At 40.2% G+C, this 19,830-nt stretch overlaps 1 protein-coding gene across 1 annotated transcript in view; it reads left to right on the top strand.

Moving 5' to 3' along the window:
- Positions 1-2,306: 2,306 nt before the first annotated feature.
- The window catches only part of CLVS2 (clavesin 2), a 75,224-nt gene continuing 57,700 nt past the window's right edge, over positions 2,307-19,830 (top strand). Inside the window, exons 1-2 of the mRNA XM_069599112.1 lie at positions 2,307-3,243; positions 15,528-15,702. Of these exons, the coding sequence (XP_069455213.1) occupies positions 2,855-3,243; positions 15,528-15,702 (564 nt within the window). The 5' untranslated portion in view covers positions 2,307-2,854. The remainder of the gene's footprint in view (positions 3,244-15,527; positions 15,703-19,830) is intronic.

The raw sequence follows: 19,830 nt of genomic DNA, 5'->3' as shown, positions 1-19,830 counted from the left end.
CTGATGCTAAAGCTGAAACTCCACTACTTTGGCCACCTCATGTGAAGAGTTGACTCATTGGAAAAGACTCTGATGCTGGGAGGGATTGGCGACAGGAGGAGAAGGGGACGACAGAGGATGAGATGGCTAGATAGCATGGCATCACCAACTCAATGGCCATGAGTTTGAGTAAACTCCGGGAGTTGGTGATGGACACGGAGGCCTGGCATGCTGGGGTTCATGAGGTTGCAAAGAGATGGACACAACTGGGCAACTGAACTGATACAGGTCTGCCACCCCTCTTCTTTCTCTTTGTCAGCACCATCACCTTGAGAGCAATAACAGAAAGCCTGTTTTTTAATCTGAAGGTTCTAATAGTCATCTAATACAACAATGTATTCTTATCTTCAAGACCACCCATCCATAGACTCTAGGACAATGGCTCATACCCAGTGGAGCTCAGTAGATATTTATTGCATTGAGTTAATCTGAACTCAGGACCCCATTCGACACTTTATAAACCCAAAGTTTATAAAGTGACAGGCTCAGTAACACATGCTGTGGTTGAAAATACAAAACATTCATTTTTCTCAAACTCTAAGACAGTCATCTTAACGGCAAAGACTTCTGTTCTATCATGATGATTCTAGTTTACAGATGTATCAAACTGAGGGAACTATCAAATGCATCTCCAGGAACATGTTTTATTATGAAATGTAAGTCAAGGGGTGCCTGTTTTCCTTCTTCTGAAAACGGGTCCCCCCACCCCGGCTCATTACCACCCTCTTCAATAGGAATTTAGCACCCAGAGTGGTTGAAATACTATTAATATAAGTTCCTCCGGAGGCTTAATCATCTGCCCAATGCTGTGGAACCACTCTGGTCTTTTCTAAATTCAACATCTGTCAACAACAAATGCGGCAAGTACAGAATGTTTCCCTACTTCTTCCACATCAAAATTACCTCCTACAGGAACTAGAAAATGTTGTGTCGCTGAATTACCGTCTACAACAGCCACTCGCCGCCGGGCAGCTCAAGGGTCTCGCACACAAAGGATGAGAGAGGGTCGTGGGGAGGCTGCGGGGCGTCGCTACCCCGCCTGGCCCCGCGACGCCCGTCCTGAGTAGACGGCCCGGGAGTGGGGGGACCAGGAGCGGGCTAAACTTGGGGCTCGGGATATCTGAACGCCACGGAAACTGCGGTCCTATCGAAACGAGTCAGCGCGAGTGGAGCGGAGTGCGTGCGCGAGCTGAGTGAGTGCTTACGTCGCAGCGAGATCTGTGCTGGGATAATTAGAGAGGAGTTGGGCTGAGCCGAGTCCTCTTTTAGCAGCGGCAGCCGGAGCCGCCGCAGCAGCAGCGGCCGCGGCGGCAGCCCGGAGGGGCGCGTCCGACTTCGGCCGCCCGGGCGCGCACAGGGTGAGGGCCCGGGGCCCGCAGCAGCCGCGCCCTCGGCCCCAGCGGCTCCGAGCGCACAAAGGCGGCGGCTGCCCGCGTGGCCTCCTCCATCCAGGCGTTCGAGTCTCGCTCCCTTCCTTCTCTTCTCTGGCAGGCGAGAATGGCAGGGCCAGGCGGGGACCTGGGACAGCGGTGGCCCTAGCTCTGGTCTCCCCCCAACAACCGCCCCCCGCCCCCGCCACCAACTCCCACCCCTCCCGCGGGGAGAGGAAGCGGCTGCTCGAGGACGATGTGGCCGGGGCTGCTCCCTAGTGCGTCTTCTGCCCGGGTCCCCGCGGCCGTCCCTCTTCTCTGCTCGCTCCATCCCGCCGAGAGGAGTTGATAACTGCGATCGCCGCCGCCGCCTCCGAAGCCGCGGCTGATGGATGCCAGGGAGTGCCGCATTGCTTAGCGTCCCCGCCTCCGGGTTTGCTGGTAGGAGCCGGCTGCTCTTTCTTCTCTCTTGCTTTGGGGCATTGTAGAAAAGGTAGAGATTTTTTAATCTTATCTTCCATTCTTCTTTCCTACCCTCTCCTCCCCCCAGCCTCGCTTTTGAAATGTACCTTCCCGGAGAGATATCCCCCCCCCCCCCCTCCTCCGCAGCAAGTCCTTTGAAATAAAGGGCTAGAGGCAGGCAGAAGTTGGTGGGGGTGGGGTTGGGGGGTGGCCCACGCGGGTGCCAACGCCACCAAAAACCCTTCTGGTGTCTTAAGAGATCACGGTGTATCCAGGAGGGGAGGAGGGAAGGTGCGCTCTCTGCAGTCGCCACCTAATTGGATCCTAATCGTTTTCAACGGAATCCCACAAATATCTTAGAAATAGCATCTCTGAATAAGTAGGAGAAATAAGCTTCGTTCCCCTCTCTTTCTCTTTTTTTTCCTTCTGGCAAAGACCCTCTCTCTCCCCCGCCTCGAGCTCAGCGCGCTGAAGAGCCACCTTATTATTAATCAGAATTTCCATCGTTATCCCTGGCAGGAGCATCGTTCAGCAGGGACCACAGAAGCATCACAGTGCTGGGGCTGAGATGTGCGTGGGGGTTGTTTTTGTACCATCTCGGAAGAGAAGAGGACGGTACCAAGATCAGCACCCCCTGTGCTGGGTGCAATTAGGGGTGTTTTGTTAGGAGAGAGAGAGGACAAGAAGAGGGGTCCTGGGCCACCGGAGGGCCGCATCTCTTTGGAGGAAAAGGAAGAGGGAACCGGGGCAGGACGTTGTTTTTAAGGTGGGGTGGGGAAAGAAGTTCCTATCTTTGAGAGAAAAGGTGCAGGGAAGCAGGAGCAACAGGGTACTTGATTGGACACCAAGACAAATCATTTCCTGTAAAGAAGAGGAAGCAGGCAGCAGGGAGGCCTGGAGGCTGGAGTGTGGTGGTGGCCAGGGCCAGCTTGGTGGTGGGACAGTCAGCGAGAGAGGGGCAAGGCTCAGGAACACGCAGGACAATGACTCATTTACAAGCGGGTCTCTCTCCTGAGACCCTGGAGAAAGCCCGCCTGGAGCTCAACGAGAATCCGGACACGCTGCACCAGGACATCCAGGAGGTGAGGGACATGGTCATCACCAGGCCGGACATTGGCTTTCTCCGCACAGATGATGCCTTCATCTTACGCTTCTTGCGGGCTAGGAAGTTTCATCACTTTGAGGCCTTCCGCCTCCTGGCCCAATACTTTGAGTACCGGCAGCAGAACCTGGACATGTTCAAAAGCTTCAAGGCCACTGACCCTGGGATCAAGCAGGCACTGAAGGATGGTTTCCCCGGGGGCCTGGCCAATCTGGACCACTATGGCAGGAAGATTCTCGTCCTTTTCGCTGCCAACTGGGATCAGAGCAGGTAAGTCCTAAATGCAGTCTTGTGCTGGGTCTTCTTTTACTCTCCCATTTTCCAGAATGTATCTTGAGCAACATCATCATTTTACTGCTTTGATGGTACTGTTTATTTGGCTCTTGAGAAAAAGAGAGACCTGAACTAAGACAAGAGTTTTTGGTGGTCGCCTTGAGGGGTGGCGGGGGCTTTTATTTTTACAGTTGAAACTCTTACTTCACTAGCACCCTTTTTCTACTAGAGATTTAAGTGTATCCTGAACCATATTATTGTGCTGTGTAATCGAAATCATTTGGCTTCTAAATAAAGCTGCTACATTTTTCAGCTCCTGAATAAGTTTACTGTTCTGTGGAGAAATGAGTTTGAGAATACAGACAACTTTCCCTCTTTCCTCCCTAAAGAAATTCTTTTTTTTTTTTTTCTAAAGAAATTCTTAAGCTAGATTCATCATCACCACCCTCCTTCCCCTCCATGACCTCCTCCTCCTTTGCATATCTCTCTCTCTCTAGCACTGCAATTTTATTTATTTATTATTTTTTTTGAAAGAAGAGCCTGGCATTCAACCAGTATCGAGTAGCTTTATTGCTTGGGAACTTCTCTGCTTGGTGATGTGTAGATGAAGGAATAATACGATGTGTGTCACTTCAATAAAAACGAAGAGTTGTCCCCTCTGTTGCTGAGCGTGCTGCCGACACTGAATATGAAGGCTGACTGGCCTGCTTGTACACCTGTCACTAATCTAAAAGAATGTGTTTCCTGTCTGATGTGATTTTTCATCTTTTGGAAGGAAGTGAAAAATGTTCATATCTGTCAGTTGGTAGACTTTTTTGAGCTCTCTGTCTTTTTAATAGAGGAGAACTAATATTCTGATTTCATCTACATGACAATAGACAATAACAGACAATGACTTCTACTTCCTCAGTCGGGGGAATTATTTTCTTAGACTGAAAGATATAAGAAATTATAAAAGACTCTTGTGGAAGGTAGTTTCAATTAAGTTTGAAGTTAAGTAAATTTCATGAAACTTAAAAATGTTGCCAGAATTATGAATCATAGGAAGCCTGTTGTTAAAACGTCAGTGTATTTTTAGTTCTGTGAACCGTGATTTTTGATGCATCTGGTTAGTTTAAACCATCTCTGGAGCAATTTTATAAGACTTTATAGTTACTGAGATCTTATAGATCTCCTATGGCTTCTCAGAGTCTTGGGATTTTAGAATGCAAATTAATATTTTTAACAGGTGTTTAACTCTTCGATTGGTCTCCTATTCGCTTTAATTTTAGGTTGAGAACTACTCTAATTCCTTTTTAGGTAAATAAAAAGAGAAATTACTACCTGAAGAATCATAAAGCTAAGACATTCATTGAAGGAGTTAGCCATTGAGGCGAAATGAAGTTCTCTTTCTGTTTGTTACTTTGGCTATTTATAGAGATTTTATTCTACTTTTTATCAGGTAGCAAAGTTGAAAGTCTCATGAAATGCCATTCTTTGACCACAATTCCTCTTTAAAAAGTTTTTATTTCATCTAAGAAGTACATTGCAGATTTATGCAAACCAATTATTGTGTAGATCAAAGTTGAAAAAATTTATTCAAGAAAGAATCTAGTATTTCATATGTCAGTTAGGCAGGAACTTAGTTTATTGAGCTACTGTGGAGTGGGAGCTGAGGAATGGTATGTTTAAATATGTGTCAGAGTCTGTTAAAGATATCCTTAGGGAGGCAGATAGCCCTTAGAGACATAAATATACATCAGACCTATTTTCCTTTATTTTTGTAAGTGATCTAATATTCATGTTGATTTATAAACCTAATTAAGTTGAAAATCACTTGTAGTTCTCACCTATATGAGAAGGTGATTATTCTGGATTTACTAAAGAAACTATGTTTTAGTTGTCTATCTTATGCTTTCATATAAAGTATAAGTTGCTAGTAATCAAAGTATGTCTCCCTAGAAATCTACAATGGGAGGGGACTTATTAATTGATAAGTAGAATTATTTCTTTAAATCAACATATGTGACATTAATGTATATGGGACATTAAAATGAAATGCTATGTCCTGTAAAAATACCTTACAGGATCTATAGACTAATAATTGTGAATTCTATTTCTAAGGTTTAAATGAATAGGTACGATCAAGTAATAGTACTTCAAGGTCAAAAGGTACACACGGTATTTAGAGCTCGTCTAAAATTCAGTTGAGTGTCCTCCTCCTATATTCTTTAAGAAAAGTTCCCCTTCCTTCTCCTTGTCTCCTGCCACCCCCATCCCAGATCTAAGTATACATATGGAGCTAGTGGTAAAGAACCTACCTGCCAATACGGAAGACATAAGAGACATGGGATCGATCCCTGGGTCAGGAAGATCCCCTGGAGGAAGGCATGGCAATCCACTCCAGTATTGTTGCCTGGAGAATCCCATGGACAGAGGAGCTTGGAGGGCTACATACAAAGGGTCACAGAGAGTTGGACATGACTGACTTAGCAGCAGCAGCAGTGGATAAACAGGTCCATCTTCATGGTATCTTCTGTGAAGCTTTATCATGGGGACATGTGCGTAAGGACTGTCTCTGCCCTGCTCTGAAACCAACAGGACAGCTGCCTTTCTAACAGTACCAGGGTGTCACCAGCCCTTTTCCTGCCTTCTGCCTGAATCCTCTTCCTTCCTCCACTATATATCTTCAGGGCTTATCTGACCTGACTCCTACAGAAGTTTCTGCCACCTTCCCTAGATGTTACCTTCTGATTGTTCTGTTAGCTAGATATGCCATGTGCCGGATTCTCTTCCTCCCCATCCCTCCCCTGTTCTGTGAGTCAGGTGTTCTCCCCTTCCTGCTCTGATCCCTCCAGCCCAAACAACCTGGGTCCCTGGAGAAGACTGCACATCTCAACATAATTCTAGCTGTCTTCCTTGAGTTGTTCAGTGAGTTGTCTGGGTTTCAATAACTTAAAAAAATTTTTTTTTAGAAGAAACAAAATAGCATTGTTTTAAAGAAAGAATAGGTGGGAATTGATCAGGGTTACATTGGGAAATTCTAGAAATGAGGTAGAAGAAAATGCACCCTCCCCTTTTATTTCCACCTTCTCAAAGGGGATAAGCAAAATATTCTCTGTGAATTTTGAAAAACTTTGTAAAGACCCATGAAATAATTGGTCTGTATAACAAAAAGCAAAAGCAAAACTAAGCTTTATATTATAACAGCACCTAAGCTAGAGTTAATGTTCAGTAAATGTTTGTTGAGTTGAATTGAATTATGTATTTTTTTTAAAAAAAAAGGTTTCTAAGTAGGAAGTTATCAGATATATACTTTCTCCTATATTAAATTTTTAGGACAGTTTTCTGTGCTTCTCAGGAGACTGGAGACAGTAAATACATGTGAGATGGTGACTATAAATAAAATAGTGTTTCTTCCTGCTGCAATATAGTGCAGGTCAGTTTCAGGTTATTGCAAATAACTGGACCATTTCCAAAGCCTTTACAAGAAATATGGAATCGTCGGTAAGACGAAGGTATAATATTTACAGTGTGCCCACCTAATAAAAATAAAAAGATAATCGAAATGCTGAAATGTCAAAATGACTTCCAGTGTGGACTGTGGTTCTTTTTAAAAAAACATAGAAGGGGTTCAGATGATTTATTACATTTATTGAGCAGGCTCTCTTTGGAAAAGATTCACCTAATCTTATCTTCTTTCTTTCAAATTGTCCAACAGAATTTCTGAAAGCAAAAGTAGATTCCACCAAATTAAAAGCGGTTGAATTGATACCCTGCAGCATGACAATGCAGTAGTGCTCTGTGCCTGACATGGTGTCTTGCTTTCCTGGGTGACGGCACCTTGCTTCACGACTCAGCAATACCTTCACATTTCCCACCTGATTTCATCAACAGAATGTGATGATAATGTACCAGGAATCTAGAGCAGATTACACTACCTTAAGAAAGGAAGTTTGGAATGAAAATAGATGGTGCTCTAGACCCTAGAGCATGAGAGCAGGTATCTGAGTGGTTGAAATTCACTGGCATGTAATGATTGGGAATGTCCATGAGTAAATTGTGTCAACCAAAACATAATGATAGCATATATTCTGATAATTGGCCTGTAATTTGTCAGTTAGCCTGCAAGTGGTATGTCACATTTGTTCCTGTGGTTTAGTTGCTAAATCATGTCTGACTCATTCCAACCCCATGAACTGCAGTGAACCAGGCTTCCCTGTCCTTCACTCTCTCCCTGGTGTCCATTGAGTTGGTGATGCCATATTTAATCCAGCAGACAACCATTGATTTGGAATCAGATTAACAACCACTAGAAAACAATTAAATACAGTGAAGTTAATGATTCTAATATAGTGGCAATTCAGAAAGCACTGACCGTCTTGCTGCATGTTTGGCTCATCATAATGGACATTGATTATCACTTTTAGTACTGAAAGTCTGAAAGGGCTGGAAGACTGATTGGTGAGACCATGCTAAGATCCTCTAACCTGTCCTGGAATTTGCCTGAAAAATGTACTATTGTCAGTTTGTTCCCACAGTATGATTTTTTCATACAAAAGAAAATATACAAATGGCCAGCTATTTGAAGCTTTAGTTTGAATTATGATTATATTATAATTTATTGGGCTTCCCTGGTGTCTCAGACAGTAAAGAATCTGCCTGCAATGCAGGAGACCTGGGTTCTATCCCTGCATTGGGAAGATCCCCTGGAGGAGGGCGTGGCAACCCACTCTAGTATTCTTGCCTGGAGAATCCCCATGGACAGAGGAGCCTGGTGGGCTACAGTCCATGGAGTCTCAAAGAAAATTATGTGGCCAGCCTTCAAAATGAATGAAGATTATGATGATGGTAGCTTAATTTTTTTTAAAAAAACAGCCATAGACTATACATATTTGTTTTATTCTCAGCCACAAAGCTTTACTATTCTGTGAAAGTGCAATAAAATAAAATAACTAGAAATAAATTAAAATAGACAAGAGCAATTAACTAGATAATTACAGAGAAACACATACTTGGTAATTTGCAAAAAGCAAGCCAAAAAAGAGGTTTAATTTTTTGGACTGATTTTTCAAGTCTTCCTGGCTCTGTTTACTTAAGTACTTAAATATTTCTCAACTTTTTGTTTCATGGTAGGGTCAGGATTCCTTAACTTCAAAATCCTAGAGGCACTGCTGTGCTGTATTACAGCTGATTTTAAGATTGTGCTCAGTAACTCAGCTGTGCCTGACTCTTCTGTAAACCCGTGGGCTGTGGCCCACCAGGCTCCTCTGTTCATTGGATACTCCAGGCAGGAATACTGAAGTGATTTTCCATTTCCTGTTCCGGGGCATCTTCTCAACCCAGGGATTTGAACCCACATCTCCTGCATCTCCTGTACTGGCAAGTGGATTTTTTACCAGGGAGCCACCTGGGGAGCCTGATTTTAACGAGGTTTCTGTCTCAGCAGAGCTTCTGTATTGCTTCCTTATAGGGATGCTCTTTAAACAAATATTCTGGGCACTGCAGAATATTTCAAAATATGCCCTTGGTTCATACCATGAAAAATGAAAGAGAAAAAATATTGTCCTGAGAAATGTTACGAAATACTGGAACAAATCTCTGAACAAAATAGGACAGTCTCTAAAAACTAGGACAATTATGCAGTAATTAGAGAAATAATCCTGAAATAACAGCAATGACCAGGAGTGCCAAACTTCACTAGGACCTTGATTGGGTCTGGCCCAAACCAGGCCATTTTCATGTTTAAAATATGCAACTTTAAACAAAGTTGAAAAGAAGCAATGGATTTGGTGTTGCTATAGTGCTCTGAATGGATGCTTCAAAAGAAATCTTTAAAGATATTTTAAAACATGAGCCAACAGTTAGTAAATTCACAAATTATTGTTAGTAAATTACTTTATTTTCTCCATTCTGAGAGAAAGATTGAGCTCTTTTACACCACTGAAGGGAGGTATATATGTGTATGTATATATATATATAATATATATATATATGTTAACATAGTTAATATAGTCATTAACGTAGTCAGTGGCACTCTTGCTGTGAGGGAAAAGGTGTCCTTGTATGTTGGTTGGATCTTTACAACAAGTAAACTGAGTGAATAGTACTTAATTCAAATCAGTGTTTTACAAAGTACACTTTTCCCCAGCATTCGCTGCATACTTAGAATTTTAATAGGTGCTAGGGGCAAAAAAAGGACACATAACACATTTGTTGTACCATCAAGGAACTTATAGCCTCTCTGGGAAGAAAAGCATGAAAAGCTAAATGACTATCAGAGAGACAGTGAGTGTTCAATGAGGCTACTGGTCGCTAGTGCGGAAAAGTCCGGGCAGAGGCGATAGCAGCCTGCTCTGTGTTGTGTGGAAAGAATACCACTTGTTTGGGCAATGTAATTCAACCTTTTGTTTTTTCATTTTAATTAATTCATTCATTTAAAAACACTTTTATACAGTATGCTATATTATAGCATATATCATATTTTATATATATTATATACAATATTTTATATATACACAGACACATATATATATGCATGTCATATATTTAATATGCACATATATATTTTATATGTGTCAGGCACTATGCTAAGTACTTTATAAACATTCATTTATTAAATCTTCTTCACAATCGTATGAGATAGGTCCTGTTAATATCCACATTTTGCAGATAAGGAAACCGAGGCACAGAGCAGCTAAGTATTTCACCCAGAACTGTACAATGAGTAAGTGAACTGGTCAAACTTGTTTTGTGTGTACAGATAGTGAACCAACATAAATCTGGGAAAAAAAAAACAAATATATCCAAAAAAGCAAGCCCTGATAATTAAAAAATCCATCTATGGTTTAGAAAATCGTGGTTAAACATCAGAATGTAGACAATTAGGCACAGAAAGTTAAGTTGGTAGAATAAATATTCTTAAGACAAAGACTGTACTAAGCAGCTAAGTAAACAGTATTCTGCCCTGGGGAAGAGTTGCCTTTCCAATGTTTGTATTTTTTTCCAACACGACTTCATTCTGTTTTATTTCATTTTGGTGGCAGTAGGTGCACATTTTTAAACTTTTTTTTTTCCAAAGAAAGACATTTTTCCTCTAGGTGTTTCATTTCCAGTTATTTTCTTGTTCTCACTCACCTATGTTTCCATAGCAGTAAAATTCTGGAAAATACTCAGCAAGGCTGAGACAGCTTCATATGCCTAGTGATGATGTGATGATTTTGGATTTCATATTGCCTCCAAAGTTTGTAGAGACTTAGCGTCTTTCCATTCTGACTCAAGATGTCTTGATGTTTTCCTTCTGCCAAAGCCCCTTGCTGGGACCAGACTGGAGCTGCCCTGATACCTGGCCTGGTGCCATGTTGGTATCGACTTTCTGATCCTTCTTCTGATGTACATTATGCCACTGACACATAAAAACACAGAACAGCTATTCATCAAACTCTGTTCTAGGTGCTGGCACCGTAACGAGTGGAGAGCTCTGTGGTGTCAGAAAGACCTAGCTTCTCATCTAGGCTTCCAGTTTTACTCTTACAGTGATTTCAGAAAAACTCTAAATTCTCTGAGACCTCCTCTGTGTCTTTATCTTCAAAATAATAGGAACTAAGCCATGCACAGAGACTTTGGGCTTATTTTGAGATTAAGATAATGCTTTTGAAATTGCTTTTGAAATCTTAAATGGTTACACAGATAGAGATATTATTATTACCACTCAGTGATATAAAGCACCTTGATGGATTCATCATCTTTAGCACCAATGATACCCCAAGGCATTAATGAAGGTAATTCTGCTCCTTTGTCTCTCCCTCTAGCACCTTTCTAACACAAGTGCTTTAGACATTAGGAAATGTGGCTTAATGAAAGCTGAGGGTTGGGGGCAGCCTTAATGAAGAATTTAATAATGGCTGATTGATTTAACGACCAAGGCAAGCTGCTTGCTGTTGTGCTGCTCAATGTGATGCCAAGATGCCAATTTTTCATTGTCAGGCTGAAGAAAGGGCTGGAGAGTAGGAAGGAAATGACATGTTTGTGATTTGTGTTGCTCTTTGCACTGATGGTCAGCTCTAGTAGGGGATGAGACCTTGTGAACCCCAGGAGAGAAGCACAGGCCAGGCAACTCCCCAAAACCTTGCAAGGTCAGAGGCAGGAGAAGAGGCTTCCCTGCTCTTGATCACTCAGATAGTAAAAAAAAAAAAAAAAGGACTATATATATATATATATATATATATATATATATATATTTTACATATTGTAGCAGCTTTGATTTAAGAGCAATGGTTTACATAGTCCCAAGTTGTAAATTCCTTACTGGTGTCATTATTTCATCATCTCCAAGTCGATTTCGGATGCAGACTTTACCCGATGCTGCTTTGGGAAGCTCAGTTAGGAGTCAAGAGCTCGATTAACATGTTGGTTTATTGTTTATGGCTTTCACTGTAGAAGGGAAGAATAGCAATGGTGGATCTACTATAATTGGGGTGTAAACCTCAAACATGAGCTTTAGAAATGCTTACTGTAGTAACATCTAATTTGTGAAGTACAGCAGTTAGAAAATAGTTTTAACAAGGATAATGAAAGTCAGGTTCCTAAAGACAGAAAATTCATAAAATACTCCATTTCTTCAGAAGATATTTTATGGACTTTGGCATGTAATAATGTTCTGCTTAGGAATAACCTGCTGAGCTGCTAATGGTAGTAATGTGACATGTTTGACAACAGAGGATTGGAACATCAAGAGTGGTTTTGACCTGCCCTTTGAATACCGTTATTAATAGCTAGAATGTTTTTATATTTCTTCTATTAAATGTGTAGTATATAATGTATACTTCTAATAAAAGAAATATAAAAACACCTCAAGCTAACTGCATTCAAAGGGCAGGTCAGAAAAGGATCCACCCGCCAATGCACTAGATACAGGAGATGAGGGTTTGATCCCTGAGCTGGGAAGATCCCTGGAGGAGGAAATGGCAACCCACTCCAATACACTTGCCTGAAAAATCCCGTGAACAGAGGAGCCTGGTGGGCTAAGGTCCATGGGGTCGCAGAGAGTTGGACATGACTGTGTGACTGAGTGCACGAACACACACAAACACACACACTAATATAATTTATATAAAGGTCATTTAATTCTCTTTTTGGAAGAAGATATTAAATTAAAAAAAAAAACATTGGTTAGATTTACTCTATTGATGATCCTGGGATTTACCTTATTTTATTTCCTTTGGAATAATGATACGCATGTAAGTTTTTCTCTTGATTTGACACAGTTTTGGAAAACCATACTTAAAATGTGTTATTTAAAATAAATTACCGCTTATTTTCAGCCCTTACTGGTGTCATGGTTTATTCTTATTATTATACAGTGCATCATTCTTTCAAAGCTGATTTCAAATTCAAGTTTTACTTAATTCTATTTGGTACTCTTACAGGAAAATCTAAGAATAATCATAATGGGAGGAAGTTCTAAGTTGGATTGTTCTAATTTTTAATTTTTTCAACTGTTATGAATTTCAAAAATTAAAGTGAGTATTTTTTTAGAGGGGGAGCTAAATTTTAACCAAGCTTCCCTGGTGGCTCAGATGATAAAGAATCTGCTTGCATTACAGGAGACCCAGGTTTAATCCCTGGGTTGGAAGGATCTCCTGGAGAAGGGAATGGCAACCCACTCCAGTATTCTTGCCTGGATAATTTCAGGGACAGAGGAACCTGGTGGGCTATATAGTCTGTGAGGTTGCATAGAGTCAGATATGACTGAGTAACTTTTCACTTTAAATTCTAACCAGAAATACAGTCTTCCTGCTCCAAACTTTTCAGTCTGTGTAAGTTCATAGGGTTCTGGTCACAGTACTGTGTTAGGCCATTATATTTAAAAAGGAGATGAGCCAGCCATGAAGTGACTGATAAAGGTGTTCAGTCATTCTTATTTTACAGTTTTAAAGACAAATAAGTGACAGAGCTCTACAGAAAGTTGTATCTTATAGACTTACATAGTATTTGGGCGATGCCATATCCTTGCTGCTTCTAAGGCGCTCCAGTCGTGTCCAACTCTGTGCAACCCCATAGACGGAAGCCCCCGAGGCTCCCCTGTCCCTGGGATTCCCCAGGCAAGAACACTGGAGCGGGTTGCCATTTCCTTCTCCAATGCATGAAATACATAGCCTGTATACTTTCCAGAGATTTAAAAATAGCCTCTTGCTCTTTGCCTATAACAGTAGCAGTAAGCTATCTAAAGATTATCTTTACTTTTTAAGTTAAATTTAGAAACAAATATTCTTTAGTTCTGATTACACCCTGCCTAGTGCACTCTGAGTGTGCTCACCAGTACAGTGAAAAGTGTGCCGTGTGTGCATTCCAACAAACCCTTCTTGAACACACTGTATACCTGGCATTGCCCACATGCTCTCACCTGAATCATATCTTTGACTTCCCTTCCCATTCCCCCTCCTCTCACCTGGCCACTACCAGTGAGATGCTGTGAGATAGTCATAGACGCTCTCATTTAAGGAACTCAGCCTCAGAGTGATAAATCATTGACTTGTCCAGGGCCACACAGCTAATGAGGAACAATGAAAAGATTCCATTTTAAAGTCTTCCGACACCAGGCCCTTTGCTTGATTAATGCTGGGACCCTCAAGAGATTCTATTCCAAACTGCTGATATTACAGATGAGGAAACGAGGCCCAGACAAAGTGAGAAACTGCCTGAGGTTTCACTGTTAATTTTTCCTTCCTTTCTGAACTACTACGCTTTCTCCCTTCTCCTCCAAATGTTTTTAGAAGTAAAAATAGAACTACTCCCTCACATGTGCTCATTGTCTCAGACGTCTTCCTGGTGAGCCCATCACTTCAACTAAATCCCAGTGATTTCAACTCCTAATCCACCACCCTCCCCATCCCACCTCTCCCCTGATATCAGGATCTCTTTCTCTAGCTTTTCCTGGACACCTCCACCTGAATGAGCAAAAAAGTAAACTTGGAAGAGGTGCTAAAAAAGGAAAATTGTTAACATCTTCCATAAATGCACTAATTTCTCTTGAAATGCGAGGATTCCCTCTTAGAACAATTACCTCTTTTTCCTCTCAGCTCTGATTGCATTACCTCTACTTCTGTGAACATGGGATTGATATGCTTTTGGTTCTGGAATTTTCAATTTTGAGCTGTCTCCTGAGTTTGAAATCTACTTTCTCAGATATTTACTTGATATATCTTCCTGGGTATACTACCCATTTTTCAAGTACAATCTATTCTATTCCAAGTTTTACATTTCCAGCCATCCTTAATTGCATCCTTTTTTTGCATTATTGATTTTGATGAAAGATTTTACCATTTGATAAATGGTAAAATCTAAAGTATCATTTACTTTAGATAGCTTACTGGTACTGTCAAAAGCAAGGATCTGAAGCTAGAATCTATGTGTCATCTTTTACTTTTCCCACAATCTTAGTCCCCACATCTAATTAAGTATTAAATTTTAACAAGTTTACTTCAAACATACTTCTTAAATTTGGCTTCTTTTCTTCTTACTTCCACTGCCTTTGTTGAGACAATGCCTTAGTGTACAATTAGTGTCTTTGCACTCGAGCTCCGTTTTACAAGAAAGGAAGAGCATTTATTGGATTTTTACAGTGTGTCAGGGACTGTGCTAAGCTGCAAGGTAGAAAAAGATAAAGACTCAACTCCTGAATGTGGGTGGCCTATGTAATAACAGGCAGATACATTTTCCCTTTTATTTTCATTGATTTTACTGATTTTCCTTTCTTTCTGTCCATCCCACCTTTCCTTTTTTCTTTTCTTTTATCTTTATGATATACATTCAGTCCAAGTAATTAAAATCGGTTGACACTTTCAACCACAGCTGTTTACACATGGTGTTGTTTATTGATGAAACTCCTTCAAATCTCATTCTCAAATTTTTCACGTGAAGATATGAAATGTCAGTACTTTTAAAAGCATTCCTGAACTATTTAAAAGTACCATGCCTAATTTTTACAGAATAGAACATTTGCTAAAAATGAGATTTTGTAAGGTTATAAGGAGGCCTGCAAGGAAAAGGAATGATTATAAAATATGTATAGAATTTTCAAAAGCATTGGAATTTGTTTTGCTAAAATGCATGTTAAGTTCTAATATGTCCCCTGAGTATAGTGAATAAACTAAACTTCATCTTAGAAGATGTTTAAACAAAATATTTTCCTTAAGCTTTCTGAGCTATTTTAAAGGGAATTTTTAGTATGCTAAAGACATTCCATAGTTTCTACAAATGGTGGTTGTCAGATTTAATGCAGTACTTTCTGTTGCTGATAGGTACACGCTGGTGGATATTTTGCGTGCCATCTTACTTTCTTTAGAAGCCATGATTGAAGATCCTGAGCTTCAGGTGAATGGATTTGTTTTGATCATAGACTGGAGTAACTTCACCTTCAAGCAAGCTTCTAAACTGACACCAAGCATGCTACGCTTGGCTATCGAAGGCCTTCAGGTAATGATTTACAGATTACCATGTCTGGCTTATCTCTAGTAGAGCAACAAGATGTCTTACTTAAATAATAATAATAAAAATTTAAAAACTAGTTTTTAAGCACAAACACTGAAACACTAATAGGAAAAAGGATCATAGAAGAAAAGCTAGAAGATGTGGGCCTTTCAATGAAGGGAATTTTGTGGTACTTGGCAAAGCCTTCACTATGTCTAAACGTTAAGTGGATGATGAGCTGAGATTTTTATCTTGCTCATCAGAACGAAATCTGGATCTTAATTATTAGCTATTTAGGTTTTTGTTGCCTTTTCTTTGTCTGTGTATAGTTGTTAATTAGCTAAATGTTTGCTTCATTATTACATTTAACCTGGTGAATTTGGGGGATGTGGTCCAATAACTGTTGGAAAGCCAGTCAATCAATATGTATTTTCACGCCTAAGATGTGGAATCACTGTTTTGAATTACTTCTTTAGATTTAATTTGGATTTTTGTTGCTTTTTTTTTTTTTGTGGAGGGGCCATCATGTGGAATTGACATAGGAATGGTACATCTTCCAGTGAATGACGTTTACCTGGTTGCAGATTATGAAATAGAAAATCAATTATTATTTAGTGGCATGTTATAAACCTAATATTGACAATTTCTTTTTAGCTTTTAGGGTGTCCTTCTTCTACTCTCTGCTGTCTGCTACTTTATATATAATATTTATGGAATAAAATTTAAAGTCTTAAAAAGATTTGCAAATTAATTCTTAAGTGATGTTATTCAGTATTTATTCTCAGTGTGTTCAATGTGCATTTTAGAATTTTGCAGCAGTTAACTTTTGGTAACTTGTACCAATGAAAATATCGTAAAATAACTAATTTTATCTTTGTCATTCATTAGGCCAGGATGTTAGTTTTCTTTAAGTCAAATAACTAAAATTATCTGGAGCTCTCAGTTCGGTTCAGTTCAGTTGCTCAGTCGTGTCCAACTCTTTGCAACCCCATGGACTGCAGCACACCAGGCCTCCCTGTCCATCACCAACTCCTGGAGTTTACTCAGACTCATGTCCATCGAGTCGGTCATACCATCCAGCCATCTCAACCTCTGTCATCCCCTTTTCCTCCTGCCTTCTTCATGATAATTTCTGACTGTGTCTATGTCATAGAGTCCTAGAGTCATAGTCATAGACTCTGTCTATGTCTAAATTGATGGATGATGACGCCCTACAATAGGGTCACTTTTCCAAGCAGCAGGGCATCCTAACCAAATTGAATTCACAGTTTGGGTTTTGTCTTTGGAGTGAATAAAAAACTGATTTTTTTATACGAATATGTTTTGCCTGATGCAGCTTCTTGACTTGGTCCTGGTGAGTCAGCCTGGCTGCTACCTTATCTTGAACAACATTTTCTTTTCAACTCCATAGAGATAGTTAATATGGGTTGGAGAGAGGGCAACACTTGGAAATGTGTATATCAGGTAGAATCAGTCCTAATTCTGCCCTATTGCCAGCAGCATGTAAAGTGTTCTTCACAGAGAAAATTAGTTACCGCCAGCATATTGCTTGACACAGAATGGTAACTTAGCCCTTGATTATTGTGATTCCAGTTTCGCTGGCAAGAAGCATAGGCTAGGCCTTCAGCACATGAAGAACTGTATAACTTATATTATTTCTGAAAGATTGAAAAAAACCACCTTAAGGATAGGCCTAGAATCTTGCTATTTACTAATTTACACACTTTATGGAGTCATTTAATAGTAATAAGTCATCACTGGAGAAAAAAACATGCTTGGGAGCTTGTACATATTTGGGAGCTTCCCATGACTCATGGCCCCAATTAGGACTTTTTAAGTGCTGAGAGTCAGCACAGCAAGAGCTACAGTCAGAGTCAACGTCTGTGCTTGTGTTAGAGAGGCAAATGGTCCCCTCTCCCTGCAGGGACCTCTACTGAACTTCCTTGTCTCTATCCGCCATCACTCCCAATTCCCTTTCCTTGCTACTGGGACCCAGACTGCGTAAGCAGGCTTGATTCCTCCTGGTTGCTGATTGGGAAGCCACTTAAAAGAAGTGAATTCCTCCTGGGAATACATTTGACATGTTACTACTTTTAAACTCAGTTTTTCCTTGGTTCAAATTAATTTCTTTTTAATTTAATCTTTTTATTTTTGACTGCGCCAGGTCTTCATTGCTGCATGCGGGCTTTCACTACTTGTGGTGAGCCGGGGGCTATTCTTCATTGTGGTGCGAGGGCTTCTCATTGTGGTAGCGTCTCCTCAGATTGATTTTAAATGCTCCATATCTATATCTGTGTCTGTGTCTAGATTGGTATCTGTAAACAATGGTGATTCTGAATAGGAATGTAAGATGTGCTAAAAATGTTCCATGTGTGCTTCATACTCAGTTTTACCTACGAAAGTAACATTTTCTGACTTTTCTAATTAAAACTGTTTTATTTTACATTTACTATGTGAGAAATACTATTGTATAATGAGACATGTTTCATGCAGAGCTTGAATAAACTTCTTTTGAGATTAACATAAGATCATAAAATATTTGAAGTAAAGATACATATACACAATTTTTGTTTGTTAAATACAATTATCACTATCACTAAGATCATCACCAACACTACAATAAGAAACCCCTTCTGATTAACCCAATTGGAGAAATTAAGAGGTAAAAATATTTTTAATAACTCAGTGATCATTTATATCATGCTATCATCCTGCTATAATATTGTTACTTTTACTTGTTGTTTAGTTGCTAAGTCATGTCCAACTCTTTTGTGAGCCCCATGGACTGTAGCCCACCAGGCTCCTTTGTTCATGGGGTTCCAGGCGAGAATACTGGAGTGAGTTGCCATTTTCTTCTCCAGGGGATCTTCCTGACACAGGGATCAAACATCTCCCGCATTGCAGGTGGGACCACCTGGGAAGCCTACTTTATCAAGCATAAAATATATCCTAGAGAACTGAACCCGAAGTAAGAAAAGCTACCAGTAGGTCTAATGCCAGGGAGGAACCTTGTTTTAATGATATATGTTATTAATGAGATGTTACTATGTTTTGAAGAGGGCTTATCTCTCATCGTTTTGAGGCGATTATGTAACCTGTCTACCCTCACCAATCCCCTTTTTTCTCAAGTATTTTGAGTGACTCAACTGGAGATAGCACCTTATACTTTGGATAAAATATATAGGCTATTACTATAATGTCCACCCCTGTTCACAGTACAAGGCCAATAGGGAGAAAGAATGGGCTATAGAGGTAGACAGGCCTAGATTTGGATGGCAGCCCAGCCACATATCAAATATTTGAGCAAATTACTTAACTTGTTTGGATGTCAGTCTATTCATTTATACCAATTTTAAAGTATTAAATTAGAAGTGATACATCTTGCACCTAGCAGGTGATATTAATGATCAAAGTAATTGATGTGGATAAGCTCATTTTTCAAGTGGCATTTCTTTCTGGATGTGTGCTGATTTTCTCACATTCAGTGACTACCTTGAGTGTGAAGACTTAAAGATGATTGACTTTGGGAATCTGAAAAATATCATACTTTGTCTTAAATGCTCAGGTTATAGATGCTCAGATTACATTTTTAAAAAATCGCTTTACTTTGTGGTTAAATAGCATCTAGATATTTTCATAGTAGGTGCCAAATAGTATATTTTTTCTTGTTGAAAGCCAGGCAAAAAATGAGTTTTTTTTCACCTGGTAAAAATTAATCTTTGTTTCTTTAGGCCAGAAACTCCAAGCGCGGTTGGAATGGTGGTGATGGTAGAGATAGTTTTGGCCTTAAGGGATGAGCAAGAGTTTGCTAAGTGGATAGGGCAGAAGAACAGTTTGGACAAGGAAACTTTAGGGAGGTAATTTGAACAAATATATAGCTATTTAAAAAAGGTTTACCTCACGGCTCAGCTATAAAGAATTCTCCTGCTAATGCAGGAGACACGGGTTTGATCCTTGGGTCAGGATGATTCCTTGGACAAAGAAATGGCAACCCACTCCAGTATTCTTGCCTGGGGAATCCCATGGACAGAGGAGCCTGGTGGGGTACAAGCCATGGGGTTGCAAAAGAGTCAAACATGACTTAGCAACTAAACAACAGCAACAGCTGTTATAAAGGATTGACAGTATGTGGTA

This window comes from Ovis canadensis, chromosome 8, assembly GCF_042477335.2.
Source record: "Ovis canadensis isolate MfBH-ARS-UI-01 breed Bighorn chromosome 8, ARS-UI_OviCan_v2, whole genome shotgun sequence".
NCBI classification, from domain to species: Eukaryota; Metazoa; Chordata; class Mammalia; order Artiodactyla; family Bovidae; genus Ovis; species Ovis canadensis.
Note: the sequence above shows the minus strand (reverse complement) of the source record. Positions and strands in the feature narration are given on the sequence as shown.